This window comes from Galleria mellonella, unplaced genomic scaffold (genome assembly GCF_026898425.1).
Source record: "Galleria mellonella isolate WM207_F2 unplaced genomic scaffold, CSIRO_AGI_GalMel_v1 utg44, whole genome shotgun sequence".
Taxonomy (NCBI): domain Eukaryota; kingdom Metazoa; phylum Arthropoda; class Insecta; order Lepidoptera; family Pyralidae; genus Galleria; species Galleria mellonella.
The window spans coordinates 1,187,437-1,199,537 of record NW_026442100.1 but is presented as its reverse complement, the minus strand read 5'-3'; the positions used below and the strand labels follow the sequence as shown (position 1 = coordinate 1,199,537).

The 12,101-nt window shown below is 32.6% G+C and overlaps 1 protein-coding gene across 1 annotated transcript in view; it reads right to left on the bottom strand.

Moving 5' to 3' along the window:
* LOC113518946 (cuticlin-1) overlaps positions 1-12,101 on the bottom strand; it is a 140,395-nt gene that overhangs the window by 19,668 nt on the left and 108,626 nt on the right. The window contains exons 6-7 of the mRNA XM_026903982.3: positions 8,092-8,268; positions 5,973-6,095 (exon numbers count right to left, since the gene is read on the bottom strand). Of these exons, the coding sequence (XP_026759783.1) occupies positions 5,973-6,095; positions 8,092-8,268 (300 nt within the window). The remainder of the gene's footprint in view (positions 1-5,972; positions 6,096-8,091; positions 8,269-12,101) is intronic.

The window sequence follows — 12,101 nt, the reverse complement described above, 5'->3', positions numbered from 1 at the left end:
TTATCCGATAATAAAATGATAGATAGATAGATAGATAGATAAACACTTTATTTGAGCCATTTAACACACGTAAATTAATAAATAAAATGAAACAATTTGATTATTTACATTTTTTCAAATATAAAACAACATATAAAACAAAAAAATTAATATTGGAGAAATGTTTTCAGCAAGTGTGTCGCAGTGACCCAAAAAGGCTACAGCTCAGTGATACCTTTGCTTAAAAGCAAAGCACTGATTTTCAGCTACAACCTGAAGTAAGGCTACACGGACGCGTGCAACAAACCCAGAGTGTTACCAATTTAACCTTTTATTTTGACCTGTGTAACCAATTTAATAGCAAAAGGTAAAATTATATTATATAGATACATACTTATATAGATGATGCATAAATAATATATTTCATTAATTAATTAAACATAATTTTTAACATATACAAATAATAATTCACCACAGTAATTATGTTAAAAGCAGTCGCTACCAGGCAACTAATCCAAATGTTTGCTTATTTAATAATAAATGTTGCTTTATCAACTTTTTAAAAATTGATTTGGATGCAGCTAGTCTCATTGGAGGGGGTATGTTATTCCAGCATTTAGTCGCCTGGTGGCGAAAACATCCGGTAAAAGCGACTGTCCTATGGTTATGAACCGCCAACGGGGGCCGCGTTGATCGAGACACATTACATCCATAATAATTGTTGAAAGTCGGAAATTTGAGTTTTTTATATAGATATTCAGGGGATTTAAATTTCACAAGATCAAACATAAGTACAGCAAGATGCAATCGTCTACGTGAGTCCATGTTCAACATAGATGCTTCATTCAAATATGGTGTAATGTGACTACGAGGTGAAACAACAAAGCAAAAGCGACAGCACGCATTCTGAATCCTCTGTATCATTCGACGAGATGAAGAAAGGAGACGAGGCCCGTAGACCAGATCACCATAATTTAATCTGGATAATACAAGAGATTCACAGAGTGTAATTCGTGATCTTTCTGACAACAAATTTCGTATCTTGTATAATATTTTAAGTCGATAAAAGCAATTCCGGACCAAACCCAACACATGGTTTTCAAAACGTAAATTACTGTCAAAAAGCACACCAAGGTTCTTTGCCTCGCAAACATGTTCAATATTTGTATCACCGATCTTTACAACTAGATTATCATTCGATGCCTTCTCAATTTGATTTTTCGAGCCAATTACCATATATTTTGATTTTAAAGGATTAAGAACAAGAGCATTATTATTAGACCATGCAGCGATGCGATCTAAATCTTCATTCATTTTCTGAACGGCATTAGATATCCCAATTTGACTTCTAGATATATACAGTTGTACATCGTCCGCATAACAATGATAGTTACAGTTCTTAATAACATTAGGGAGGTCGGCACTGTATATAATAAATAGAAGTGGGCCCAGTATAGATCCTTGAGGAACTCCACGCTTCACCAACCTGGGGGAAGATATCATACAAGTACCATCATCCTTCAGCAATTTAACCGCCTGAAATCGCTCTCCTAAATAACTCTTAAACCAATTAATCGAGTGATGATTAAACCCATAATATGACAATTTAGAGAGTAATAATGAAATATTGAGACTATCAAATGCGCGGGAAAAATCAAGTAAAGTTAATATAGAGCCTTGACCATTATCTTGAGCAGCCAATATGTTGTCTGTCACATCAAGCAATGTTGTGACAGTGCCTCTGCCCTTTCGAAACCCCGACTGGAAAAGCGGCAGTATCTTGTTGACTTCAATGTATTTTAATAATTGAAAGTATATGGCTTTTTCCAAGATTTTAGATAAAAAAGGCAATATACTAATAGGTCTCAGATCTTTAAATTCCTTTGGATGGTCAACTTTAGGAAGAGGAGTAATTAATGCCTTTTTCCACTGATGAGGAACCACACCTGTTACAATTGATTTGTTAATTATATCAGTAATAATAGAGAGAGTATGTGGTAGGGTAAGCAAAACCATGTCTCGACTAATACCATCAGTCCCAATTGCGTTTGATTGTATGGACAAAATATACTTGGCAACATCATTTGAACTGATAGGTTCCAATCTAAAACTAGGCGTCGTTGTATTAAACCGATGAAATTCAAAATAGGTTAGCTGTGAAATAGGGACTGTTTCAGGTCCGGGTACTTTTAGAAAATATTTATTAATACTATTAGGGTCGTTAAAGCTGTCAGGAAGATAATCACTTTTACAAGGATCTATTAATATTCTATCCCTCAAATTCTTCCAAAACACTTTACTATTACTCGTATTAGAGTTAATATAATGATTATAATAGGCTTTCTTCTCAGCAGCAATACTCATAGACACTGTATTTTTGAGGTCTTTATAATATTTTTTGTCCCTCTCTAATTTAGACTTACGATATTTATTATGTGCTTTGTTGCGTAAGTCAATCATGCACTTAATTGTATCAGTTATCCAAGGAAGTGACTGATGACGTTTGAATTTTCTCGTCATTATTGGAGCATGCCTGTCGAAAAGGGACATAATAAGCGTATTAAATCTATCGACCATATCATCAACCGTGCTCATACACGAAACAGATGCCCAATCATGTGTAAGAAGGTCCTCATTAAATTTATTTATGTCTATATTTTTTATGGGTCTATATGTCACGGATCTAGGTGGAATTTTAGATTTTCTTAATGTGAGAGTAACATTTATCATCGCATGACCAAGTGAACCAGTAATATTTGTGACAGAAATGTCACGGATCCTACAATTTGTACATACAAGATCAATTAAAGTATCGGAACCAACTGAAAAATGTGTCGGTTCATTCACTATCTGTTTAAGATCCATACAGCTTAAAAATTGGTTGAATTTAATTACACTGTTATTCGAACTATCGAGTAAATTGATATTAAAATCACCTAGCAGCACAACGTGATCATAGTTTGAAAAATATGTTACCGATTCGGTTAATGCATCAATAAATAAGTCTACGTTTAACCACTGTGGTCTATACGCCGTACCTACAATAACACGATAACCATTTACTATTGTCGATAGCCACATCTGCTCAATACCTCCATTGGGATGCTTTACATAGCGCACGCGCATGCCTTGCTTAACATAAAAAGCTACACCACCCCCTCTACCGCCACGCATGTACTGCGGACGCGGCGTGTTCCTTAGCCGGTACCCTGGCACCGTGGGGGCACGCGCCTCCTGGCCTGCCGGCAACCATGTCTCGTTTATCGCCACAATATCCGGTTCGAAACGATTCATTGCAATAATGAAATCATCATGACCTGTGTTCAACGATCCCGCATTATATAGCGCTAACTTAAAAAATTGACTTTTCATCATCATGGCATCGCATATACACATGCATATATATATAAGTCATAATTGTACATTTGTAAATATATTTTTGTTAAATTTGTATTAATTAATGTAATAAATAGTAGTAGATAAATAGACACAACACATACTTCAAAATAATTGCAAAAAAAAGAAAATAGTAAGCTATTAAAATATAAGTAAAAGGTGTAAAAAAACAATAATCGGTACATGTGTAGTATCAATACAAACGGTTCAAGATCATAGGATATTATCACTGCGACACACTGGTTCACCCTACTTTTATATGTAAATAGCGGAGTAGCCGTACAATGTGTATAAAAAAGGAAAATATATACAAAACCACTCAAGCTATTAAACAATAAATAAATATACTCCAAAATTGTAAAAAAATTGACTAAAGCATGCAATAAATGTAACAAAATACTATAAAAAAGAAATAAAACTAACACTACCTCAAGCTTTTGTACACTGATAACAATAAAATATAGATTATAAACAAATAATAATGTTTTTTGTACATTTTTAGAAATTTCGAAGAAAATGTAATTACAGCAGTGTACTAAATATGTGTAACGTAGAGATTTAAAAAATAGAGCGAACCGCTTCCGGACCAAAAACTCGAACAAAATCATCGTCCGTCCGCAAACGCAAACGTGGAGAACCTTTATCGTGATATTGCCGTACATATATCCTGCCTTCCTTTGTCCACACGTAGCGCCATTTATACTGATTACAAAAAGTCCGTGCGCGTCGAAATAGTTGTCTGTTAACCTTTGTCAACCTCTCATTTACATAAAAGCGACGCGGTACGCCCGGCAGCCCTGTTCCTTCCGTGGTGGCACCGCGGCGTACCCGCGCAGCCTGTAGCAGCTGATCACGGGTAGCACGGCGCGCCAGTCGTACCACAATAGGACGAGGGCGCTCCGAACTCACTTCTAGAGACTCTGCCATGCGTCCCACACGTCTCGCACTCACTATGTCCTGATCGGACAAATTAACACCCAGCTTAACAGCGAGAGTCGTAACAACATGCGACAGGCTTTCCTCTTTTTGCTCCGAAATACAAGATATTTCTATATCGTTTAATAAAAGATCTTGATCTCTATCGTTGATGTCCATTTTTAACTCGTTAATAGAAGCGAGAAGTGACGTGTCACATTGCTGCACACCGGACATATTGCCCATCCGATTCTCCAAGCTATAAATGCTTATTAAAGTGTTAATAAAGTTCTATGTCAAATCACAGTTGCTAAACGGTATCCGACAATCCTATAATAATCATAATGAACTATGTTATTAGATGAAATTGATAGAAATTTGAATGAAATACCTATTTCGTATATCGACAGTCATAAAAGGCTAACGGTCCTTTATGTAGGACAGATGAAGTCAGATGGAAAATATGAGTATGTATGTGATTTGATGTAGGGAATGTTTAATTATATTATTTATGAGCTCCGTAGTTAAGCGGTCAAGCCACAGATATGGGTTAAATAGATGTCGCAAGTGGTCACATTTAAATATAATTTGCGTGAATTTTTAGTTGTAAAATACACTTTAAGGAAGGCAATTTAAACTGGGTCACATAACGATACAGAATTTCTACAAGATATACGTAACTTAAATAAAACTGGTATTTTCTAAAGGATTTAAATTACAATAGTATTAGTTTTTTGTCAGCCGACATCAAAAAAGTAGGTATATTTATTGCTTCATAATTCTGTCAGTTATAAACCGATTTGGAAGATTCTTTTTTATCTAAAAGGATATATTAGAGATTTTTATAAAAATTTTATTAAAACCGGCCAGTAATTTAGTTTTTATATCTAAATAATTAGTTTTGTCACAATTGGAACCGATTTTTTTGTGTAATACAATCTTATTATCTTTTAATATGTTTTATGAAGGCGACTACAGACTAATACACATTTTTTTTAAGTTTCTAATTCATATCTAAACAGTAAATTATATCTAAATATTTGAGACGTACTAAATAAATAATTTCAATAAGTTAATTTCGTATTAAAATTAGTGCAACGAATTCATTTGTTTCTTTTCTCTTGAAAGCATCGAAAGATGAGTGATCTGTTACTTTACTCATATATATATGTAATTAAAAAGTAATTGCTCAATCTTATAGTTAATCTTAAATTTGAGTACTTCCTGTTTAAAATTACAAACTGTTAGGATAACACCATACCACGACGTAATTCACACCAGCTTTCGATAAACCATTTATAATTATAACTAGGTGTATTGCTGTTAATAACATATCTACAGCAGAAACCATTAATTCTAAATATCTTCATTAAAGCATTAAATATGGATTGATTTCGATATACGTGTATGAAAGAACATTCTTCAGTAGATAAATTTGATATTATTTTATTACTACATATAAAAAGATTTCTCATTAAATTTGCAATTAAATGTGTAATTTTATTATATTTTAAACGAATTTAACAAATATCTAAGTAAAAAATATTTTTTTGAATCATCTGTGTATAGAAAAGAAATATTATTATCTCGTAATTTTATCTCTTTTAATATTTCAACTAATTATTATTAGTACTACGATGACTAAAATGTTTAAATACAAAAGTAAGTAATATAAGACTTACCTCTATAGTCATTTATAGCGACGACAAGCGTGAGCGTGGATCCTAATGGTACTATGCCGGACACAGGAGGTGCCCATGGGCCTTTGCCAGCTTGTATCTCCATCCAGCAATCGACGTTATCTCCTAAAATAATAATAAATGAGTTTTACTATTTATAATATTAATAATAAGTAGCAATCCGGTCTAGATTCGAACGGAAATATATTTTTTTTTAAAATAATATATAGCTTATATCATTTTCGATCGAATATTTCTTTGTTAATGTATTTTTTTATAAGTGAAAATATTTTTAGAATCATTTGTGTAATTTTTTAATTGATCAATTACAAAAAACAATTAAATCTTCCCTCTTCATTATATTAGTATAAACAAATATTATCTATTGTCAACTACAAATTATATCTTAATGTAACTAATTTAAATAATATAGACAGAGTGTCTCCATAGAAATGCTTCGAGAAAAATGGACCGACTCTTTCATAAAATTTTTCGTGATAAATAGTTATGAGTGATGCCTTTATAACTTCTATATTTATTTTGTCTTCTAATTTCTACATCTTTCTAATGCATAAACTCTTTTTATTCATTAAATAATAATAATTAATAGTCAAGATACATTTTATGCGTAAGTATATAGAACACTGATAAAAAAAACAAGTCAGCTAATTTGACAATAAGTTGATCCGTTTTTGAGGCTCGATGCTCTATTTATATATTCTAAGGTAACTAACTATAAACAAAAAAAATTATGAACATAATGTACCTACAGCTAAGCTAAGCGACCTTTACTAGGCAACCTATGGATAGAAAAGATATATTTATAAAATATTTAAATCAAAGTTAAAACCTAAGGATAAAAAAATAAACAAGTCAATATATATTATATATGTATATTATTATATATTATATATATATTTTATATATGTGTCTATCCCGCGACTTTACACGCTTGAATTAGCATAAAAATAACCTATTTATTTTATATTTTTTTATATTTGGATTATAGATATACCAATTGTTCAGCTATTCCGGCATGATGTAGTAATAGTAAATTTAAACATCTGCACATTCATAATACTAATGGGATTAGGTATCTTTGTATTTCCACTATATTTGTGATAAAGAAATAAGCATTTTATATTGTGTTAAAAAATTCTTTTCATTTCCAAAATGTCGTAAGAGATGACAAAAAAGAACGTATCAGAGTGATAAGTAGTGCAGGTACAGAAAACACCGTCCGCTGTTAAATCTGCCAAATACACAGACAATTTCACTGTACTTTAAAATTTTAATAAATAAGTTTAGGGAAATTAAATTAGAATTAATAAATGTGCAGAAACACATTCTGATATTTACCTGCTGTGTTCGAAAAAAGTTTTCGAAGCGGACAGAGTTTGAACCCGCACTTTCTACGCCATGCCGGTGCTCTTAATAATTACCGTAATAATATGTCTAATTCTACTAATTAAGAATGTGAAAGTATGTAAAAAAGTTGGAATGTTTGTTACTCAATTACGCATTAACTGTTGAACGGATTAGAATAAAACTTGGTACGGGTACATTTTCATATATTACGCGAACAAAGCCGTGTAATACATAAGGTCGTAGATAAATAACAATAAACATATTACACAATACTATATAGTACCAAAACACACACACACGCATATATATATATACATAGAAAATATTCATATACTGATAAATACAAATGTTTATATTATGCAAGAATTGAACCTGCGAGCATGGGATAGAAAGGCAGCGAGTTAAATTCCTACACCACCAACGGTATTATATAATAATGTAATATACTATACTTATAGGTAGAACTATTATTAAAAACATTACGAAACGTCTAACTACAGTTACCAATTTGCCTATCAAGCGTGGCAACTATTGACAAGAACACCCTTATAATGGAGACGATACGACGATGACTATTGGTGATCGCAAATTTCGAAACAAGTAGGATTTGAACCATATTTTAAATCATACCGGGGTCAATATTCTTATTAGTAGTAGAGCTATCGCTTCGTTAGACAGCCATCTGGAATCTACAATCACGCTTAGCACGCACGAAAGAATAAGTAGAAATAAAAATGAAATAATAAAATTTCACCTCTGAAATCCAACTGCACCACGTCTAAATCAGCAATCACCATTGGTGGCTTCGAAGCGGTCTTTTCATAGTCATTGAACCATTCGCATCGCAGTCTTTTCGCCTCGTCCCAAACTTCAAGTAGATCTTTATCGTATTGCACCACCACTGTGTTCTCGTAGAACTGCCCGTGAAGGTCTGAAAAGAAGAAATTCTGCAATGTAACATGAGTTTTTGCCATTAATACTTATTATATGATTTTGTTCAATGTTGCTACTAACATTTTAGGTAGATTATGTAGACAGAAAAAATAAATATGATAATTACTTATTACTTTTTTTGTCAAAAACATTTAATCACAAATAAAATTATAGTTTATTTTTTAAAATCCTTATTATTGCGAGGGCTATACCCTAGGCGGATGAACTTGCGCAAAAAGTGGAAGTCGTCCGAAGAACGCGGATCGGGCCAGAAGCCTTACGATCGATGTCACTCAAGCGAAACTGACCCTTAGAGGCCTTCTAGCTAACTCCCTTTCAGAACTGCCGGCCATTAGGACATTAATCTTCCAACTTTGACTGGCAACTAATACGTCTAACTTCTATCTCTTCAGGTATAAAATCGAATTCGCATTGTCAAGAGCCGTGTATAATGTGACACGTTTCGCTGAATGCACTTAAAGTTGCAAATACTTCGTTACAGCGGGAAGGAAATACGTTTACTGTTGCACTGTGAGATGGCATCTAGTGTCAAAGGAAAATGAGCCTTGTACGCTTCGCTATGCGGTCTGGCCGGTGGCGATTCTTAGAAACAATGCCTGAGCAGAACACATTCGTGGAAGGAGCGGGACGCATGCGCCCGTTATACACACTAGCAATAGTGGACAACTAGGAATCGGAACGAGAAAAACTCACTTACTTTGTTAAAATGAGACCGACGAGCAGTAACTTGGTCGGGGGCGATTTATTGCGAAATTGTTAAGAATTACCGGTACTTACCGAGAAGCTAAACGGCTTATCCTCACTAATATTATAAATATGAAAGTGAGTTTGTTTGTTGTTTCTTGACACTTTGGATTAACGTACTAAGTAGTATTTGGCATGAAAAAAAAACGCAACTCTATTTCGGTCAATCTATATGTCACATGGACGAAGTCGCAGCTAATAGTAATATATTATAAAATAAATTATAGAATAATTTAACATAACACTTTATATTGTATTATCAATCTTAATTATTACATTCGCTTTGCATTTTTATTAATGTTTCATTGCATTGTTAGTTGCAGTCTAGTGCAATCTAATTACTACTGCAAGAAATCAGAGCGAATAGCTATAGCGTCAGGAGGTAACAAACAAACTCATTTTGATATTTTATAATATTAGTAAAATTTAAGCATTTTTCATTAGTAAAGTTAATAAATATTAGTTTATGGTAAGTCTATTACAACAAAGACTCTCAAAGTATACACCACGGGAAAAATAAAATCACAATACAAGATTCTCCTGTTTTTTATTCGCCAGAAACTAATTTTATAAAACCATTAGATATCGTATTCTTTTATCATTATACGTATTTCTTACTAGAGAATTATATGTATTAGTAATATATACGAGTATTATAACAAAAACTAAAACCTAATTGTGTTTAAATTTATTTACCTTATAACTTTGTCGGAAACATAACCAATACAAGCTAACAAAAACTTCTAATTGACTATTAAATTACTTAATAAAACGGTGTTATGTCGCATCTCAGAATACGTTTAATTTTTCTGACCGTCCAAATTGAATTTACGATTATCTCACAAGCGTAAAATTGAATTAATATACGATATAAAGAGAAATATGGTCAATTTTGTCAAAATTGTTTTATATTTATAAAGTGTTGTACACAGAGTAAGATATGGGCAGAGTGTGTAATGAAACGGGATTAAGAATTTATTTTTAAGTAATTTTAAAAAGGCAGATTTTTTTAATATTTACATAAATTTACTCTTTGAATCCTGTTTATACTAAGTACTAGATATTCAACTTAAGTTTAAATCTAAAACAAACTACATTTAAACAAACTGTGAAGGATAAAATAAATAATTACAAAAGTGGCTTTTGATTGCATTTTTCTTGATTGAATATCCTGCTTGTTATTCTACGCCCTTGCTAATTAAGGGCATAGATAGAATATCAAGTAAGATTTAGTTTCAGTAAAAACTGTTCTTTATCATTACAAAGTTGATATGGGATCTACAAAGACGAATTGACAGGGTTATCGATTACAAAAATAGAATATCAAAATCTGTTTAGATTTGTAAAAATCGAGTAACATAATAAAAAATTGGAGGGAAACTGAGAAAGAAAGAGAAACTAAGAGAAAGGAAGAGAAACTTCCTGTAAATATTCATGCAGCTCAAAACTAAATTATCTTTTAATGACAGCAATGTTACATACATACATATCCGTCACGCCTATCTCCCATTAGGGTAGGCAGAAACAATGGAACGCCAAATGCTTCGATTCAAACAAACCTCTTTTGCTTCTTCCACATTCATCAATCTTTTCATACACGCTCGCCGGTACGGGTACTTTTAATGAAAAAGAAGGAAGGAAGGAAAGAGGAAACGAAAAAGGAAGCAAAAGCTTGAGGAATGTTATAGTTTATAAAATATTTTTCAGATTAAAATCTAAAGTGAAGAGATTAACAACTGCATTGACTTGGCTATGGATTTTTTAATGAATGACAATGGAATGATAACCTCGCTGATAGATTATATGATGATGATAAGCATGAAAGTAGATCAGTTGGCTCATCGTGATGAATATATTGTACAAAAAAAGACTACAATGGTTTCCAGGGAGCACTGGGTGAAGATGGATCAGATAAAGTGCATTGCTAGCAATGAGGTGACTAGTCCCATTTTTAACAAACCTTGCCCTGACTAGGGATTATGTTACAAAACTCTATACCAAACTAACTTTTTAGTGATGAAAAATATCTTTTAACAAATCATGTAACACGAGAGACTCACGTCATGCCTCGTTTGATATAGTATTGTAGACGAAATGTGGATATGACGAGTATCACGTTCACCACAACGGTAGTCGACAAATGCCTTTGACTGCCTCATCAATCATATAGTCACAATTATATACGTAATACATACATATTTATTTTATTTATTATATAATCTGTACTGGTGTACTAACACAATTATTCGCAAACAACATTTACTATTTTCTCTTACCATGCACCTTTACCATTATCTACAGGTTATATTCAGAAACTGTCAGATGTAAAGGTATGTTCTGACATTAAACTCTGAAAGCTATTTCTCTAAGACACTGTAGTAAATAACATAAAATATTTAACGAATACTACTGTTACGAGCATGGCTTTATTTGTCTCGGACGACTTCTGAAGTAGTAGAGTTTAATTGAATATGGAAGCTCTTATGAGGAGTAACCTTCTACTGAAATAATTACTAAGAAATTTAAATTTGTTTTCTCTTATAAAGTTATACTATTTCGTAAATAACATGATTACTAATTATCGGTTTAGTTTTAGCATGAAACACTTAAATTATTTTCATGTCACAGACAAATGACAGATTGACATGTCATTAAATAAAACCCCAATTTTATAAAAATAATATAATTACTATTCATTATTTTCATCGACTTCGAAAATTTTAATATACAACTAGAATCTTTCACGCGACAGTGTTGTATCGAGTCAAAACCAATGGACACTATTGCAGTAGTAGATTAGTGATGACCTATCTCGAATTTGAACTTTAGACTCAGTAACTGACTTGATGTAAAACGGCACTTGTGGGGTGTAAATTGTACACTACATCACATCCAACATCAATGGACAGAAACGACAGCTCAATGGGAATGCAGCCTCGCATCCCGCAGCTTCTATTCATTTGTCAGATAAATTATACAACACTGACACTGGGGAGTCCAGTTTAGACAGTTAAGCTTGAAGTTTATGGAGATTTCTTTCACTTGTAAATGAGTAAATGTGCATTT